General features: G+C 48.5%; 5 protein-coding genes across 5 annotated transcripts; 2 read left to right on the forward strand and 3 right to left on the reverse strand.

The window, feature by feature from the left end:
• Positions 1 to 3: 3 nt before the first annotated feature.
• On the reverse strand, positions 4 to 6,036 carry ik (IK cytokine). The gene is made up of 20 exons (XM_089016441.1): positions 5,877 to 6,036; positions 5,017 to 5,080; positions 4,852 to 4,947; positions 4,464 to 4,523; positions 4,220 to 4,387; positions 4,048 to 4,162; positions 3,730 to 3,800; positions 3,611 to 3,657; positions 3,049 to 3,212; positions 2,869 to 2,977; positions 2,740 to 2,779; positions 2,508 to 2,646; positions 2,413 to 2,434; positions 2,256 to 2,340; positions 1,474 to 1,557; positions 1,302 to 1,359; positions 1,128 to 1,216; positions 929 to 1,037; positions 812 to 846; positions 4 to 169 (listed from the first exon to the last, which is right to left on the reverse strand). The coding sequence occupies exons 1-20, from the start codon at positions 5,884 to 5,886 to the stop codon at positions 142 to 144; spliced, it is 1,593 nt and encodes a 530-aa protein (XP_088872567.1). The 5' UTR covers positions 5,887 to 6,036; the 3' UTR covers positions 4 to 141.
• A 374-nt stretch (positions 6,037 to 6,410) lies between these two features.
• ins (preproinsulin) lies at positions 6,411 to 7,788 on the reverse strand. Its single transcript, XM_089016872.1, has 2 exons — positions 7,528 to 7,788; positions 6,411 to 7,457 (listed from the first exon to the last, which is right to left on the reverse strand). Exons 1-2 carry the CDS (start codon positions 7,706 to 7,708, stop codon positions 7,309 to 7,311), a joined length of 330 nt encoding a protein of 109 aa, XP_088872998.1. The 5' UTR covers positions 7,709 to 7,788; the 3' UTR covers positions 6,411 to 7,308.
• A 1,481-nt stretch (positions 7,789 to 9,269) lies between these two features.
• cdx1b (caudal type homeobox 1 b) lies at positions 9,270 to 12,477 on the forward strand. The gene is made up of 3 exons (XM_089016346.1): positions 9,270 to 9,894; positions 10,972 to 11,120; positions 11,186 to 12,477. Exons 1-3 carry the CDS (start codon positions 9,438 to 9,440, stop codon positions 11,363 to 11,365), a joined length of 786 nt encoding a protein of 261 aa, XP_088872472.1. The 5' UTR covers positions 9,270 to 9,437; the 3' UTR covers positions 11,366 to 12,477.
• A 1,889-nt stretch (positions 12,478 to 14,366) lies between these two features.
• LOC148886945 (ribonuclease kappa-B) lies at positions 14,367 to 15,560 on the forward strand. Its single transcript, XM_089016347.1, has 3 exons — positions 14,367 to 14,646; positions 15,080 to 15,162; positions 15,249 to 15,560. The coding sequence occupies exons 1-3, from the start codon at positions 14,569 to 14,571 to the stop codon at positions 15,391 to 15,393; spliced, it is 306 nt and encodes a 101-aa protein (XP_088872473.1). The 5' UTR covers positions 14,367 to 14,568; the 3' UTR covers positions 15,394 to 15,560.
• A 540-nt stretch (positions 15,561 to 16,100) lies between these two features.
• ndufa2 (NADH:ubiquinone oxidoreductase subunit A2) lies at positions 16,101 to 17,771 on the reverse strand. The gene is made up of 3 exons (XM_089016348.1): positions 17,618 to 17,771; positions 17,010 to 17,116; positions 16,101 to 16,255 (listed from the first exon to the last, which is right to left on the reverse strand). Exons 1-3 carry the CDS (start codon positions 17,719 to 17,721, stop codon positions 16,164 to 16,166), a joined length of 303 nt encoding a protein of 100 aa, XP_088872474.1. The 5' UTR covers positions 17,722 to 17,771; the 3' UTR covers positions 16,101 to 16,163.
• Positions 17,772 to 18,836: the final 1,065 nt, after the last annotated feature.

Here is an 18,836-nt window from a genome sequence, read left to right on the forward strand (position 1 = left end):
ATGTCACGCTAGGTTGCTTATTTTTGTCTTTTTAATGAAATCAGACGAAATAAGCGTCTCCTCATGTGTTGCGTGCGTGGGAAGAAAAGCAACAAGCGCTTCTCCTCATTTGGATGGCTCAAAGAAGACAGAGGTCAAAGTTCAGTATTTGGGTCGCTTCACATCCACCCTGCGGGAAAAGGACAATTAAAATTAAAAAAACGAGTCAGTCAGCAATTTGCGACGAAAAAAAATGTGATTAAAGCGGATCTTGCACACAAAAAAGCCAACGAGCTTTTGTTAATTTATATGGCTATTTAGCTGGCTATCTAGCTACATGGCTTGCTAGCTAGCTATTTGCTATCTGGCTGGCTAACTAGGTATATATCTATTAGCTATCTATCTAGCTAGCTAACTTTCCGGGTTGAGTGAACGCTGGCGGGTGTGGCTGCTGCTGCTCACCCACAGGAAAAATTGATCTTGTGACTGTAAAGTGACCGTGAGAGTTTTGAAAGGCGCTTAGATTGAAATGTATTATTAGCTATCTATTGGCTTGCTAGCTAGCTTTCTATCTATTTGAATTACTTCCGGGTTGAGTGAACGCTGGCGCGTGTGGCTGCCGCTGCTCACCCGCAGAAAAAATTATCCTGTAAGTGTAAAGTGACCATGACACTTTTGAAAGGCGCTTAGAAATGAAATAATAATAATAACTTTGTATTATTATTATTATTATTGTTGTTAAAACATCCAAAAAACTCCAAGTTTACGCTGCAGGGAAGGTCACGTTGGCATATTTTCATCAATCTGGCGGCAAGGGAAGTCCACGACTCACCCATCGGCCTCCATCTTCTTCCTCTTCTCGATGATCTGAAAGGAAAAGTGGGCGGGGCGGTGATGACGTCATCAGAGCGACACGGCGGCCGCCGACAAGGACGGCGACTTTTCTCACCGCGCTGATCTTCTTCCACTGGCGGTCCAGCTCGGCCTTCTCGTTGGTCTCCTTGAAGCGCCGCGTCTTGCGGCCTTCCGACATCTTGATGCCGTATTGGAAGGCGGCCCTGTTGGTGGGGGCAAGGGGGGGCATCCCGATCACAGTTTTCCCAACAAACTACTTCCTTGGTCGGAAGGGGGCGTGTTCAAAGACGTACTTGGGCAACGCCTCCTTGTTGTTCATGTAGTCCGAGTACTCCTCCTGGGTGTCAAAGTCCCAGCGGCCTAGTGGGCCCTTCTTGTTGCCCTGCGTCAGAGTGAGGGGGGGGGGGGGGGGGGGGGGGGGTCAAATCCCCCTTGGGCGGGCGGCGCCGGCGCCAGACGGGACTTACTTGGTCCATCTTGCTGTAGTCGGCTTCCTCGTCGCTGTCCACGGCCAAGTCGTCCATCCTAAGAAGGCAAGCGCGGTCAGATGAGGCTCTGCGGGCGCAACCGCCTTGGGGGGGGGGGGGGGGGGGGGGGGGGGGTCGGTTCTGGGTGTGTGTGTGTGTGCGCGCGTCTTACGTGGCGGGGTAACACTCGGCGTAAGAGTTGGAGCCTCCGAAGAAATCTCCCAGATGTTCCTGAGCGTCTCTCCTCTGAGGCGGCGTGACGGCCGTTAAGGAGGCACAACTGCTATTTGAGTCAGGAAAGATATTAGGTATCTAGCTAGCTGCCTATCTATTAGCTAGCTAGCTCTCTTAGCTAGCTAGTTAGCTATCTATTAGTTATCTGGCACGGGCAGGCTCATTCAGAGCCGCTGTACAAATGATTGGCAACGATTCAATGGATTTGCTATTTGCTATTTATTAGCTGGCTCGCTAGCTATCTAGCTGGCTAATTAGTAAACTTTCTATCTGTATAACTATTAGCTATCTAGCTAGCTAGCCATGAGCTAGCTTTCTATCTATTTGAGTAACTTCCGGGGTGAGTGAACGCTGGCGCATGTGGCTGCCGCTGCTCACCCACAGAAAAACTGATCCTGTGACTAAAGTCACCTTGAGAGTTTTGAAAGATGCTTATGTATTCTTCTTCTTATCATTATTATTAGGTAGCTCCCTTAGCTATCTATTAGCTATCTGGCTATCTAGCTAGCTATTTGCTATCTGGCTATCTAGGTATCTATCTATTAGCTATCTATCTAGGTGGCTATCTATTAGCTAGGTAGCTAGCTATCTATCTTTTTGAGTTATTCTGGGTTGAGTGAATGCAGGCGCGTGTGGCTGCCGCTGCTCACCCACAGAAAAACATATGTCACTGTCAAGTGACCTTGAGAGTTTTCCAATGTTGCGACTGGAAAAGGATATGCATCGTGGCCCTGCCATTGGTTGCCTGCGGCGCCGGCAAACTTTTCGTTGATCAACTTGAGCTGATCCCGCACCGATCCGGGACCTGCGGCACCCGCACACGTTAAAACACGCAAAGTGGGGCGTCACGCCGCTCGCCCTTTTTGCCGTCTCGTACCTGCGTCGGCCTCCTCCGCTGCCTGCACGGGCAACACAACAACTTGTTAGTCAGCCGACGTTAGCTTGTTTGTGCGGGCGTTTGCGCGTGCAAACCTGCTCTTCTTTATCAAAGTAGGCGTGTCTTCGCTTCTTGTCGTCGTCCCTGTCGCGCTCTCGTCGCCGCTCTTTGTCTTTGGAGGCTTTGGGCAAAGACGCCGCCGACGGCGCGTAGTCGCCGATGTCGTCGAAGATGCTGCGTGACAAAACAAAACAAAAAAACAAAAACAAAGCGGGCGTCACCCAACGCAGGCGGCGGGAACCGCGGCGCCGTCAACGGCTAACTGACCCGACATCAGCTTCCGGAGCTCGTTTTTCATCCGCTTTACCTAAAAGAGATCAAACGCACCCGCGCGCATGTAACGGCGAGGTGGCGGTTGGCCCTGGAATGGGCGGGGAACGGCGCAAGGAGGATCACCTTTGTCCTTCTTCTTCATCTTCTTGTGGCGAGTTCCTTGGCGCAGGTAGGAGAGGATCTGCGTCAGCTTGGAGATGACGATGTCGTTGGTGCTCAGCGTGGTTTGCGCCTGGCGGAGGCAAAAACCGGTTGGAGATCAGCGGCCGATGGCCCCGCCCCCCACGCCACGCCACGCCGCACCTCCATGCTGGGACAGTCGGCCTTGCTGCGGATGAGCGTGGTGGGGATGTCGGTGTCGGTGAACTCGTCGTCCAGGTCCACCACGTAGGCCATGCGGCCCGGCAGGAACAGCTCGTTGCGCTCCAGCGCCCCCGAGCGGAACACCATGCGGTAGATGTTGCGACCTGTCGCGCACACCGCCACACTTTGCCAACGCCGTCCGGGTGCCGCGCTAACGTGGGTTTTTTGGGGGTACAGTGATACCTTGGCTTACCAACTTAATTGGTTCCCAGACAGAGCGTGTAAGGTGAAAAGTGCGTATCCCAAAAATTAATTTTCCATAGGAAACCCTTCAAATGAGAATAATCCGTTCCCGGGTCCCCATAAAACATCACCTGCTAATTGTCTAAGCCTTAAAACGACACAAAACAGACCTTATTTTATGTCTAATAAATGTGCTAAGGTATTATAAGTCAAGAAATAAACTGTACGGTATAATAAAGTGGTTTTATTGACCTTTGTGATGGTCGTTGACGGCTTGATGTTCGTAAGCCGAGGTATCACTGTAGTATTTCAATCTCACCCAGACGAGTCTTGAACTCAATCTTCTCCTCCGGTTCGACATCTTTCCTGTCGCACACAAACGCACAATGACGACAGCTCTGAGGTCAAAGGTCGGTAACGACGATCACGAGGTCCTACTTGGCTTCCTTCTGGACTTTCTCCATCATGTCTTCTTCTTCTTTCTCTTTGCTGTTGATCTCGGCTCTCACCTGAGGCGCAAAAATGTCACCACTTTGATTTTTTTTGGAGCGCACGATTGACTTTCAAGCTAGCTAGCGAATAGATAGCTAATAGCTAACGAATAGATATCTAATAGCTAGCGAATAGATAGCTATTAGCTAGTGAATAGCTATTAGATAGCGAATAGATAGCTAATACCTAGACAATAGATAGCTAATAGCTAGCTAGCTAGCTATTATTATTATTGTTTGTGGACAGCGAGAGGCTCCGCCTCACCTTCTGCAGCAGAGCAAAGTCCAGACCTTTGACCAAGTGAGTATGCTCCATGTCACCACCCAAGAACTTGGACTCTTGGATCAGCTGCCGTCTTTTCTCCGCTGCGGACTTGTCCCTGCGTTAGCATTAGCATATTAGCCCGAGCGGCGGCGCGACGGCGTATCCCACTCACGCTTCGGCGGAGGGTCCGACGGCTCTGTAGTTGGCCGTGGTGCTGATGAGTTCCGTTTCCTCGTAGTCTTTGTTGACGCCGTCACGGCGCTCGCGGGCCCGGTCGCGGTATTTCTCCGCCAGTTCGCGCTCCCGCTCCATCTCCTGTTGCCGTAGCTTAGCGTAGTAGCTAACGGCCCGCGGGAAAATTCAACGCCAGTCAGTCATCAAGTCCAAAGCAACTTGGTTGGAAGAAGCGATCAAACCTCTTTTTCTTCCTCCTCCTCGCCGCGGGATCTTCATCCTCATTGTAGTCCCTCGGCATTCTGGGAAAAAAAATGGCTGGCATTTATGTTGCTACTTTGCGGTCGCGCTGTTGAAACGCCGCACAGTATTTTCTGTCTATTTAACTAACTAGCTGGCTATCTATCTAGCTAGCTATCTAATCTAGCGACTATCTGGCTATCTAGCTAATAGATAGCCAGCTAGCCAGCTAATAGATAGCCACCCAACCAGCTAGCTAGCCACCAGATAGCCAATAGATAGCCAGCCGGCTAGCTATCATCGTCCTGTAAAGTTGCCAGGGCAACAAAATGGTGGCCATTAAGCTTTGTTGTTTCAGTCCCACACTCGCACACGGTGGCAAAGACGCACTCATGATGTCTGCTGGACTTGGAAGGCGGCGCCGATGAAGGTGTGGCCCGCGGGGTCATCAGCAGCTTCCTGAAGTCGTCATTGGTCAACTTTGACCTATCAACCCAGACACAAACACCATGGTGAATGCAACCAAGACAGATCAGAGCAGACAATGTGACTTACTGTGCGGATGATCTGTCATCCGGGTCGTGACCTTCCGGTGCCAAAGGGTTGGAATAACTCTCCGCTGCAACACCAAAACACGCGTTAGCGTTAGCCTCCAAATCCAGCACCCAAACATCAGGACCACGCTTGGCTCTCTCACACATAAACACAAAGGCGGTCCTACTCGCCATTGCGCGTCTTGGATTGGGTCTGTAAACCGTAGCCACGCGCTCCGTTTCAACGCCATTGTGATGCTCGCTTATCAAGTCGACTTTGATGTGTGATTTTTGGTGCTGAGAGACAGTCTATTTGCTATCTATTAGCTGGATAGCTGGCTATCTATAAGAATATAAGCTTGCTAGCTAGGTACCTATTAGTTATCTATTAGCTAGCTAGCTAACTTTCTATCTATTTGAGTTATTCTGGGTTGGGTGAACGCTGGTGCATATGGCTGCCGCTGCTCACCCACAGAAAAACCTATCCAGTGACTGAAAAGTGACCTTGAGTTTTGAAAGGCGCGTATAAATTAAATGTATTATTATCATTAGCTATCAATTAGCTACCTATCTAGCTTTCTATGTATTTGAGTTACTTCCGGGTTGAGTGAACGCTGGCGAGTGTGGCTGCTGCTGCTCACCCACAGAAAAACTGATCCTGTGATTGGAAAGTGACCTTGAGAGTTTTGAAAGGCGCGTAGAAATGTATTATTATGTATGTATATGTAGTATTATTATTATTATAACTGTCAACGCTCGCCAATGAGCAAGAAAGCGGCTGACTAGCATGTCGGCTAACGCTAGCGCTAGCCTTGCGGTGGTCATTCACGTCCCTCGCCCAAAGGGGCCGACGTACAAACGAAACAAAACGAGGCGACTTACTCTCGGGCATGTTGGCGGCGTCGAGTTTTCAACCGTTCCCCAAAAAAAATAGCTTTGTTTCGGATTTGTTGGCTCTCAATCTCCGCAACAATAAAAGGTCGTTGCGCTTCGCTAGCGTAAAGCCGACGAGAGCTACTTCCTGTGTCTGCGTCTTTCTCTTCCGGAAAAAAAAGCAGCGTTAATGAACTGTATGAGTACAGTCTCGCCCCCTAGTGAGTCGGAGTGCTTACTGCGTAGCCGAAACTCTTGATTTGACGTTTGTCACTCAAGAATACAAATTAAAGATTTTATTTAGTCCATTTTTCTGTCATGAGCGATGGAAATGACAGCATAAAAAGGGGTCAAGCAAAAATTCGGTGCAATAACCGATATACATAGTTTTGTCAGTCAACAACGACAACAATGAATGATTGTTTGTTTTGAGTATTTAATCAAGATGGAATGCAGGGAACACAATATATTTATTTCAATAACCTATTTTCTTATAAATTCTATGTTTCTATTGTAATAAAATTAACCAATGAGTATCTAGTGTGTGAGTGGATTGGATTGGATGTACCTTTATTCGTCTCACAGTGGAGAAATTGACATTTCACACCAGCAAAGTTATTAAATGAAGAGGAAAGGAAAGAAAGAAGTAGAAAACAAAATACAAGGGGGTGCTGGAAAGGCAGCCACTCTCACGCCACCGTCTTAAAGTAAAAAAGCAAATAGATAGCTAATAGCCAGCGAATAGATAGGTAATAGCTAGCTAGCAAATAGCTAGCCGTTAGCCAGCGAATAGCCATTAGTCAGCGAATAGATAGCCATTAGCCAGCGACCAGATAGCTATTAGCCAGCGAATAGCTATCTATTAGCCAAAAAATAGATAGCTATTAGCCAGTGAATAGATAGCTAATAGCTAGCTAGCAAATAGATAACCATTAGCCAGCAAATAGCTAGCCATTCGCCAGCGAATAGATATCCATTAGCAAGCAAATAGATAGCTATTAGCTAGCGAATAGATAGCCATTAGCTAGCGAACAGATAGCTATTAGCCAGCGAATAGCTATCTATTAGCCAACAAATAGATAGCTATTAGCCAGTGAATAGATAGCTAATAGCTAGCTAGCAAATAGATAACCATTAGCCAGCAAATAGCTAGCCATTAGCCAGCGAATAGCTATCTATTAGCCAACAAATAGATAGCTATTAGCCAGTGAATAGATAGCTAATAGCTAGCTAGCAAATAGATAACCATTAGCCAGCAAATAGATAGCAATCAGCTAGCGAATAGATAGCTATTAGTACTTGAGACATGAAACAAAATGGCAGACCAAACAATGAAGACCCCTTTAGATGGTGTAAACAAAACTAACACCAGACGAATAATTATAATAATATGAAGAATAATGTCATTTATTTTGGCAACGGGAGGCTGGGCTGAGTTAGGCTAGGCGCAGAAGTTCTGCAGCTCAAAGATGTCGCAGGGCTTGCGGCAGCACTGCTCCATGATGCCTCGCTTCATCAGCACCTCCATGTGGTCCCGGAAGCCCAGCTCCGCCGCCGCCGCGTTGTCGCCGCCCATCGGCGGGAGGAAACCTAGCCGCACACGCCACAACGTCATCATCAACATCACACCCAGGCCACGGGGCCCGGCGGGGGGCCTCACCCAGCAGACGGTGGACCTCCCTCTTGGGGTTGTAGGTAAAGCCGCGGTCTCCGCAAACCAGATTGAGGGCGTCCACCAGGTCCGAGCCGCACAGGCGTTGCGGCTCGGCGGCGGCGGCGGGCGGCGACTCCGCCGCCGCCAGCGCCAGCACGGTCAACGCGTGAAGCCACAAAGACGCCATCTTGGGGGGGGGGGGCTGGGTCTTTCTTACCTGCAGATCGATTTGGAAACGGCGGCGAAGAGAAGCTGCGGGCTGTGAGAAGGACGTCGCCGCCGACCGGGCTTTTATAGCGGCCGAGCTAGCCTGCCGTGCGCTCGCTCGCTCGCTCGCTCGCTCGCTGGCTGGCTGGTGCCAGCGTGCGTGCGTGCGTAGACGCTTTTAGTAGAACAAACACGACAAATGAGGCGACTTGATGTGCTGAACGCCCGCAAATATTGACCGACTTGCTGGGATCACCTTCGTGTCTTCTTCGACTAGCAAGATTTGCTCCAAAACCTGCTCCCAAATGGATTCGTAGCTTCTCAGTGCAAACGACCTGATTCGGAGGCCGCGTTTGTGGGTCTGGCTCGCCCGCATTCTACCGGGCGTACCCCGTTGTCCGCGCCGACGGTCGTGGTCGTAAGTCGGACGTGACCTGTAAATCCATCTCAGGCCGTCGGTCCAGGTTCTCCTGCAGATTGGAACCGGGTCCCCCTGACTCCAGCAGTTTTGGCTTAGCCAACCAGGGCTGGTTCTGCGACTGGTCCTTGTCCGATTGGTCCTCACCCTGCAGTCGCTAGCGCTTCCCTTTCCATCTCCATCCATTCACTCACAAATATATCTGAAATAGGAAAATAAAATGAGATCTTTATATATGTATATATATATATATATATATATTTTTATTATTATTTGCTATATAGTGGCAGGCCGTGGTTTTCATGACCAGGCCTTCAGTAGTGCTATGTCTGAAACAATCCAATCTCTTTTGGGCAATGGATGCTACAGCTGTGTGTTTGCTTTCAACATTTAGCTTGTAGTAGACGTGCCCATTCCACCATGACGTCCCTGATCCACTGCTAAAAAGGACGCTTTGATCCGCTCCTCTTTCATCTAGAACCGCTTCATGTCACAAAGAGGGTACAGCAAGTGCTGAAGAATGAATGACTCTCTGTCTTTGTGTTGTGATTAGCTATCTAGCTGGCTATCTGGCTGGCTATATATTAACTATTTAGCTAGCGAGGTATCTAGCTGGCTAGGTGTTGGATAGCTATTAGCTAGCTGGCTTGGAAATGAAATGTATTATTATGATGATGATGATGATGATTATTATTCACCGCACGAGGGGGCCAAACCACAACAGACCAAAAGCTAACAAATGATACACACACGGACACACACACGGACACGAAAAGTGTGTGTAGCTAATAAAGTGTCGTATGAGACAAAGAAAAGTCATGAGTGTAAAACAATAAAAAGTCATAAATCCATAAACGCTCCACAACTGCTGCAAATGTTCACAGGCTTTAAAAAGGCCAATGGCAATCCGTCGGGGGTTATAACCATGCTCGATTGGCTTTGCTTTTGCTTTTCTAATAAAATCCTCACATCAAATGCGGGCAGGCCCCGCCCACCTCCCCCCCCACCCCCAATTTTTTTTTTTTTTATGAAGGTGAAATTGTTTTTAGAAGCTTGTGTGGATTCCGAAATTTTGTGGTGGGGGGCGGAGGTAATGAGGGGGGGGGGGGTGTCCGGGGAAGCAGGTGAGCCGGCGAGAGCAATAAAACGGATCACGTGACTGGCGGGCCGCCTTATAACGGGCTGCCCGGGTCCACCACGGGTGGGGCAACAGGTGGACAACACGCACACGCATTTTCGTAGCACGTTCGGTGATCGCCCCCCCACCCCGTTCACTCCCAGTCGGGCGAAGATGTACGTGAGCTACCTGCAGCTGGACAAGGACCCCCCCATGTACCACCAGAACGGCGTCAGCAGACACCCGGGCCTGGGCCTGGGCCCGCAGAATTTCCCGCCGCCCGGACCGGCGCAGTACTCGGACTTTGCCGGTTACCACCACCCGCACCCGGGCCACCACGGCCTGGCGGCGGACCCGCACCAGGCCCAGCAGGGCGGCGGCGGGGGGGGCTGGAGCCCGGTTTACCCGCCCCCGGCGCCGCCCGCCCGGGACGACTGGACGGCGCATCACTACGTGGCGGCGGCCGGTGGGCCCAACCTGGGCTTCGGGCCTGCGGAATTCGCCGGGCAGCCGCCGCCGCTTCTGGCCGCCTCCCTCAACGGGCCCGGCGGGCAAAGCTCGGCCGAGTCGCCGCAGAGGAGGAGCACCTACGAGTGGATTCGCCGCGCGTCCACGCCGCTCGCCAACCCCAGTAAGGATCGCGACACCATCGTGGTGCATTTGAGTGGTGGCGCGATTGCCGCATCGCTCGTCTGCTCTGATTTGCTCAAAATGACCACGCTTGAAAAACGGACGTTAGCATCAAAACAATCAGTGTGACTGAAAAATCAATCGAGTTGGCTAAAATGTTCCGATCGGTATTCAACAGACGACGAAATCGGGGTCTTTCCCATTGGCTGAAAACAAATATTTTCTTTTTCCGATGCACGGGTGTCCAAGTAGAGGCTCGGGGGCCAAATGTGGCCCGCCGCCTCATTTTACTCGGCCCGCGGAAGCTTATCAAGCATGTCGAGTGCCAGGCTCATCTATCTAATTCGCGATCGAGCTAGCTAGCTAACTAGCTTTCTAGCTGGCTAGCGGGTTATCTTTGCTATCTATTAGCTATGTAGCTGGCTCGCTAGCTATCTAGCTAGCTATCTATTAGATATCCTTATCCTGTGACTGTAAAGTGACCTTGAAGATTATGATTGATTATTATTATGATTATTATTATTATTTTTAAGATTATGATTGATTATTATTATGATGATTATTATTATTATTGTTATTATCTGGCTGGCAAGCTATCTATCTGTATGATTATTAGCTACAATATAGCTAGCTCACTGGCTATCTAGCTGGCTATCTAGCTAGCAGGCTATCCATCTGGCTGGCGAGCTATCTATCTGTATATCTATTAGTTATATATCTGGCTAGCTTTCTAGCTAGCTAGCTATTCGCGATGTATTAGCTCACTAACTAGCTTTCTATCTATTTGAGTAACTTCCGGGGTGAGTGAACGGGAGTGAATGAAATGTATTCTTATTCTTATTCTTATTGTGCACGCATGCTAGCTGGCAAGTCTGCTTGATTGTTTGCTTCCATGTGACTTTTTAACAGGACGTGTCCATTTGGGGCCGGCGCGTCGCCGCCGCCGCCTGTGTATTTAGCGTTAATTGTCAATCAGCGCGCGCTAACGCGTAGCAGATGGACCGCGTCGCAGGCTAATCGACAAACGGGAAATTCCTCGGTGCTCGCCGCGGTTGACTTGCGCGGTTTTCCCGCGCAGACGGCAAGACGCGGACAAAAGACAAGTACCGGGTGGTCTACACGGACCACCAACGTCTGGAGCTGGAGAAGGAGTTCCACTACAGCAAGTACATCACCATCCGCAGGAAGGCCGAGCTAGCAAGCACCCTGAGCCTTTCCGAGCGACAGGTGAGGCGGCGGCGGCGGCGGCCTCGAGCGGCGTTGAATGACCGACCCCCTTTGTTGACCTCCAGGTGAAGATCTGGTTCCAGAACCGGCGCGCCAAAGAACGCAAGATCAGCAAGAAGAAGCAGCAGCAGCAGCAGCCCGCCTCCTCGTCGTCGTCGTCCGGCAGCGTCGCCATGGTGACCAGCAGCAGCAGCGGCCTGGTGTCGCCGTCCTCGCTAGCCATTAGCATCAAAGAAGAGTTTTGAGGCCGCTTCCGGCGGCTCTTCTTCCGACTTCAGTCTCTCCGCGTCACACCAGAACGAGGACCTCCACCAACGAGGTTGCACAACGGGGAGGGACCTCGGAACCAAAAAACAATAGTTAGCATCTTGATGCTACGTCATTAGCAAAGCATTTGGCCACACTATCACGCTAATGAGATCCTGATGCTGGACTAGCAGGTAGCTATTAGCGTCGTGCTGCAAGACTGCAGAACGGGAAGTGGATTGGACTTGGGCGAGTTAGCATGCTGATGCTATGCAACGTTTCGTTAGCATGTGTTTTTTTTTGTTTGTTTTTTTTAACAGGACATCAGGTTACGTACATTAGCATAGTGACGACATCGTACAACAAGCCCGGTATTGAGCCGTATTAGCAGGCCGACGATTATGTTTCGCTAGCTCGAAGCGATAGGATCATGCTAATGATTTTTCAACCGAGGGGCTAGCATTCAGCCGCATATTCCCAAGTAAAGCTAACATCCGATTTACGACCAGCTCGATTTACGACCACGACCTATTTTTAAAATGTTAATTCCGTGCCTGGCACCGCAACGCGCTAGCACGCTGGCGAAGCGTATGACAATTTTGGCCAGCCAGCTAGCATCTCACTCTCGCACAGCAATCGACCGTGTGATGGCACCAGAGTGGGAGGAGTTTGCGAGTCATTTAGCCTCCCAGTCTCGAATCGACATTTTGAATGGATTTCGACTTACGACCATTTTGACTTACGACCGTTTGGTCGGAACGGAACTCGGTCGTAAATCGGATGTTATCTATACATACCCCTCACAATCACTTAGCACTGTTAGCATGCAATTCAAGCGCGGGACTGGAGTCTGATGGACCTTAACGAGTTGAGATGTTAGCTGCATGCTAAGGATACCGTCAAACTTTGCGAGTCAATATATGAGCATGCTAACGCAACTGAACCGTCAGACTTGATGTTCGAGGCAACGTTTGGGAAGCAAGCGGCCCGTGTTTTCATTTGATCTTTGACCTTTCCTAGTTGCTTGCCACTAAAGGGATGACGGACATTTGGATTTTTTTTTGTTCTTTCTCAGTTCTCGTCTATCAAAAAGTAAAAATAACAAAGTCTATTTTGTTTCCCTTCTCTTTATTTTTTCCCACGAATACACACGCAGGCACACAACGAGAGGCACGCTGATAGCAGGATCCTTGATTGTGTTTGCTCTTTGGACGCCACACCTCAACGAACGCCGCGAGAGGCGGCGTATGAGCGGGTGTGAGCGGGTGTAAGCCGGTGTGAACGTCAGACCTTTGACCTCGGCTCCATTTTTTGCCTCTTTTCACATCTTAAACCTCATTTGCACCTTTCAGTATGTGTTTGTATGACTAGTCTTGTGAGGACCGCTAACATTTGATACCATACGTAGTGAGGACATTTTTGACAAGTGAGGACCTTTTGGCCGGTCCTCACAAGTGGTTTCATTCTGACGGCTTCTAGAGGGTCTTTATATGCAATCTGTTAGTTTCAGAGAGGTCCTCACAAAGTCACCCAAAATGATTTTTGGTGTGTATTTTCATTTCACTTGGATACACACACTTTTTACTCACTGTGTGTGTGTGTTTACGTTTGTGTGTGCGTGGTTAATGAGAGGAAAAAGTTCATACCACAAAAAGTAAAATAATATTTTCACCAAATTCACCACAGGGGTGAGGACTTTGAATGTACCATGTCAGAAACCTCACTCTTTTCTTTTAAATGCGCCTTATAGTTCAGAAAATCATTTAAGTGTTGAGTAGCCATACGTTCTTATTAAAAATAAGCATTTTTCTAGGATTGTATTAGGGTGTATTATTATTATGATGAAATATTTCAATGCATTTATGACATCATGTTAACGACATGTTAACCAAGTTAGCCGTTTTTTTTATTGAAAGTTCAGCTCTGAAAATGGCTTTCCCTGAACCAGTTAACACGACGCCATGTACGGCATCTTTTGTTACCGTGGTGACCGAGCCACCAAAAAAAAAACAAAGCAGGACTTTAATGAGAAAAAGACAGCGAGCACAAACAAAACGTCCTCTGCTCGGCGCTCTCGTAAAAGTTAATCATTAGAGGCCAACGCACACACACAATAAACTGTCACCATTTTATGGCTGATGATGAAGCTCATATTGGCCAGGGGGGGTGGGGGGGTGTCCCGCATCAGGGTTCAAAGGTCACCTCACCGGGAAGTAAGCAGAATGTCACATGGGTAGAAAAGCGGAAAGCCTCAATTGTATCGAGCACGAATGCGCGTCTGAGTTGTACATATACCTATCTATCTGGCTAGCGATCTAGATAGCTAGCTAGCTATTGGCTAGCTTGCTAGACAGCTATTTAACTTGTCATGTGACTGAAGTGACCTTGAGAGTTTTGAAGAGCGCTTGTAAATAAATTTCTTATTTATATATATTATTATTAGCTATCTTTTAGCTAGCTAGCTCTCTATCCATTTGAGTTACTTCCAGGTTGAGTGAAATAGTTATGTATTAGCTAGTTAATCTCACTAATCTAGCTGCCTTGCTAGCTAGCTATTTGCTATATAGCTGGCTACCTAGCTATTACCTATCTAGCTATTATCTATCCAGCAGACATTTAAACAGCTTCTTCCCCCAAGCCATTAACTCTTTGAACTCTTTCAACAGTGCCACGTAGAAATTTTTTGATGATGATACTAGTGCAGCGTGTTCTACATACTTGGTAATAAAGATGATTCTGATTCTGAGCTACCTATCTATTAGTTGTCTATGAGATAGCTAGCTAACTTTCTATCGATTCCGGGTTGAGAGAACGCTGGTGCGTGTGGCTGCCGCTGCTCACCCACAAAAACTTATCCTGTGACTGAAAAGTGACCTTGAGAGTTTTGAAAGGCGCTTAGAAATGAAATGTATTCTTATTATCATCATTATCATTAACGAACAAACAGGACGCTCTTTGACTCATTCAGTCTTCCGACCAGTAGGTGGCGGTAACGCGCCGCCAAAAGGGACGAGGAAGAAGTCGGAGCTGGCCGAGCTTTGCCGAATTCGCCAAGATCAGCTGACACGAAGCCCGTGACGGTGCGTCAGAGCTCGGCCGTCGCGTTTCCTCCTTTGACGGGGGATCTACTTGTCCTTACAGAGCCACATTAATTTAAAAAAAGCGACAAAAGTCGTCGTCGTCCGACTGCGAAGCGCCGAGGATGCCGTCGTTGCTCTTCTGCGGGCCCAAAATGGCCGCGTGCGGAATGGTCATGAGCGTTTGGGGCGTCATCATGTTGGTAAGGAAAGCTTTTGATTCGTTGACCGCCACCTTCTTCTTCTTCTTTCGGGTCCTCGTGCGGACGTTCGTTCGAGCGTCATTCGCCACGTTTGTCGTCTTCCTCGCCAAATTGACGCCGCTAGGCAACAAGCGAAGAAGGAGGGATCACGTGACGGAATAGCGTCACGTGACTTTTCAGAAGTCACAAATGGAGAATCGTTTTGATCGCATTCAGCAAATTTGCGTGACCGTTTTAGCGTCGATGCACTTTTTTTAAGTATAATTCAACTCCCGTGTCGCTTTATCCTTAAACACGGTGCGTTTCGGTGACTTTTTAATGGCAACCAAAAAGCGGGTGGGATTGACCGCAAATGAAAAACCCGCGTCCACGTTTCCAAACGTCAGCCAGCCGGCGAGCGGTCGCTCATGACGCCGCTTTGTTGCGGCCGCAGGCCACGCTGGGGATCTTCTTCAGCGCCAAGTCGGCCGTGCTGATCGAGGACGTCCCGTTTACCGAGGAGGACATCCGCAACGAGTCAGTTCTTCTTCTTCTTTGATTCCGCCGAGATCTTTCGCGGCAACAGGAAGTGACGCGGCGCGCATGTGCGTTTGTTCCCGCAGTCGCCACCCTCCTCAGAACATCTACGCTCTCTACAGCCGAGTGGGCGTCAACTGCTTCATCGCCGCCGCCGTCTACGTGGCGGTGGGCGCCGTGTCGCTGTGCCAGGTTCGACTCAACAAGCGCCAGGAGTACATGGTCGCCTAAGATGGCTGCCGCCCCCTACCCTCACCTTATTTATTTTGCGAGCTCGTAACGTCATTCCTCTGTTGTGAGCGCTCTTTTCCGTCAGTATCAATAATGCGGGACAGGAAGTTGGGATGTCAAAGTTGTGCGATTGTACTTTTGTGTGGAAATAAAACGGACAAAAATGGTTTAGAGCGCTGAAGTCTTTTGGGAAAATTCACAAAACGGTGACGGACGGAGCCCATTAGTAGTAGTATTATTAGCTAGGAAGTGTTAGTAGTAGTAGTATTAGCTATGAGGTGTCCTTGAGAGTTTTGAAATGGATTATTATTATTATTAGCTGTCAATTAGCTAGCTAGCTTTCTATCTATTTGAGTTATTCCGCGTTGAGTGAACGCTGGCGCATGTGGCTGCCACTGCTCACCCATAGAAAAACTGACCCTGTAAAGTGACCTTTTTGAAAGGCTCATCCAAATGAAATGTAGTCTTATTTGTCTTTCCCATTTTTCAAGATTGAAATCTGAAATAGGCTGAAATGCAACTTAGCGAGCGACAACAATCCGTCCGAGTGGCCATTTTGGAACGTTAAAAAATAGCGGTGGAAAACGACGACGCTCTGCCGCCCCCCTCAGGACACCGACGTCACTGGCGCAGGTTCCCCGGGACCAGCCGGGGCCGGGGCCCACCCGACCCGAGTCATCCGCTCACATCCATCCGACTCAATGGAGCGCCTTTACATTCATTTATTCATCTCGATTTTTACGTTAACGAGCAAAAAAGCTGAACCTTCGTCACGGCTTTGCCCGAACCAGCGTGTGGAGACTTTGGGCCACCTGATCGACGGACATGTTGTCCACCGAGACGCTGCGCTCCTTCCCCAAATCTGTCGGCAAACACACACCACAACACGCACAGCGTCAATGCACTCTCTTCACTTCTTTTTATTTAGCTGGCTAGCTAGCTATTTTCTGTCTATGAGCTATCTAGCTGGCTAGCTATCAACTATCTACATTCCACCATGATAGCTAGCTCGCCAGCCACATAGCTCGCTAGCCGGCCAGAGCTAATTTGCCAAACGACCGTCTTTGCTTTCAACATTTAGCATGTAGCAGACGTGCAGCTTCCACCATGACATCCCTGATCCACTGCTGAAAAAGACGCTTTGATCCTCCCTTTCATCTACAACTGCTTCATGTCACCAAGAAGGTACAGCAAGTGCTTAAGAATGAATGACTCTGTGTCTTTGTGTTGTCATATTATTTGTTTGTTACTTACTTTGTTACTTCCGGGTTGAGTGAACGCTGGCGCGTGTGGCTGTCGCTGCTCACCCACAGGAAAAATATCGTGATTGTAAAGTGTCCTTGAGAGTTTTGAAAGGCGCTGAGAAATGAAATGTAGTATTATTATTATCTAGCTGTTAGCTATCTATTAGCTGGCGATTAGCTCGCTTTCTATCTGAGTTATTCCGGGTTGAGTGAACACTGGCGCATGTGGCTGCCGCTGCTCACCCACAGAAAAAAACGTATGTGACCTTGATAGTTTTGAAAGGCGCTAACAAATTCAATGTATTATGATTAGCTAGCTAGCGATCTATTTTCTGTCGAAGCTCCCCGTGCGGTCATTCCAAATCCATTTACCGTAACGGGCCCAGAGGCGGGCCTCCACTCCGGAACATTCTCGGACCAGGATGGGCAAGTTGGCGTTGGCTCGCTTCAGGTCCACGTAGTGCTGCTCCACAAAGTCTCTGAAAAGAAAACAAGAGCACTTGATGGACCATCATCTGATGACTGGCCTGGATCTCAAAGTCTGGACTTGTTTTGAGCCGCTTCTGCGTCCAATTGCCAAATCTCCGTCCGGTTTGAGAGTCCGCAATATGGGACCAACAAGGACCATTGGAGGACGGCAAGGCCAAAACCCTTTCATTTTTTACATTTAAATTACAAATAAATTAATAAGATATATAGATGCACTACCTGTTTGGAGCATGTTTGATCAGTCTTATCGATTGGTGATTCGCAAAGACAAATAGGTTTAGCAGGACAACTTGGAGAAAATCGTCACTTTATTCGGGCAGAGTGGCAACGTCTGCTTTTGTCCTCTTGAACGGCTCAAATCGGCGAGGGTTGCCTCGACTTTGCCGTTAGCATTTAGCTGCGGGCGCACGATGCTAAATGCTAGCAGGACGGCGGACCTTTTGACGGTTGTCACCGTTCTACTGCTATCGGCGGCGCATTAAGTCGCTTACCTGGTACCCTTGCTGGCGGAGGACGTTTGGCAGACGTGGATTCGGATTTCACGGAGATTTTTAGCCACGGCGGAACCAAGACCCCTGACTACGGCGGCCGCCATCTTGCTTTCACGTCACTCCCGACTACGGCGGCCGCCATCTTGCTTTCACGTCACCCATGACTACGGCGGCCGCCATCTTGCTTTCGCAGCAGTGAGCCCAGATTCTTACCTGACAGGCATGACCTTGAGTCAAATGAGCCAACCAGGATTGCGTTTCGAAGGGAAAACTAGGAAAATCGTTAACAGTTTAACTGCAAGAGTGTTATAGAGATATGAAACTGAGTTTTGCTCTGGTTAAGAAGAACTCCACTCTTCAGCACAAAAGGTGCGACTTTTGCCGTTCGTGAATATGTTGTCATATCCACGGTACAATTCTCTAGCTCTTCAAGTTGCGGTACGATGTAGTGAGAATTTGATTTCGACCACTTGAATGTCAGTTGAAGACATCTTGGCGAAATACTTCACTACTTATCTGAATTATGAAGAGGAAAAATCGAAATCCCTTGCCTGACAGGCAAAGTGGTGGGCCAAATTAACCGGTGGCGTAATATACAAATGTGCAATAAAATACAAATGACGTATATCTAAAATCACTTCGGAATTAAATGATGTGAGGGAAAAAACAAATGCTTCCATTTGAAAATAAAGCATCACACATCCTTTATCGAGATACATTGGACACGCCTAATGTAGCTGTACAGTAATCCCTCGTTTTTCACGGTGAATGGGGACCAGGACCAGCCACAATAGACGAAAATCCGCGAAGTAGAGTTATATCATAATAATAATAATAATAATTTAATTTCTAAGCACCTTTCAAACCTCTCAAGGTCACTTTACAGTGACAGGATACATTTCTTTCTGTGGGTGAGCAGTGGCAGCCACACGTGCGCCAGAGTTCACTCAACCCAAAAGTAACTCAAATAGAAAGCTAGCTAGGTAGCTAGCTAATTTTGGAAGTAACTCAAATAGATAGAAAGCTAGCTAGCTAATTGATAGCTAATAGCTATATAGCTAGATAACTAGCCATATAGCTAGCTATATAGCTATATAGTGACTAGATAGCTAGTCAGATAGTTAGCCAGAAAGCTAGCCAGTTATTAGCTTTTAGTTTTCTCTGAAAAAAAAAAAAAATCAACGATGCACTGCAACCACAAAGTAGCGAGGGATCACCG

The sequence above is a fragment of the Hippocampus bargibanti genome, linkage group LG16 (assembly GCF_051943395.1).
Source record: "Hippocampus bargibanti isolate YZ-2025 linkage group LG16, ASM5194339v1, whole genome shotgun sequence".
Lineage (NCBI taxonomy): Eukaryota > Metazoa > Chordata > Actinopteri > Syngnathiformes > Syngnathidae > Hippocampus > Hippocampus bargibanti.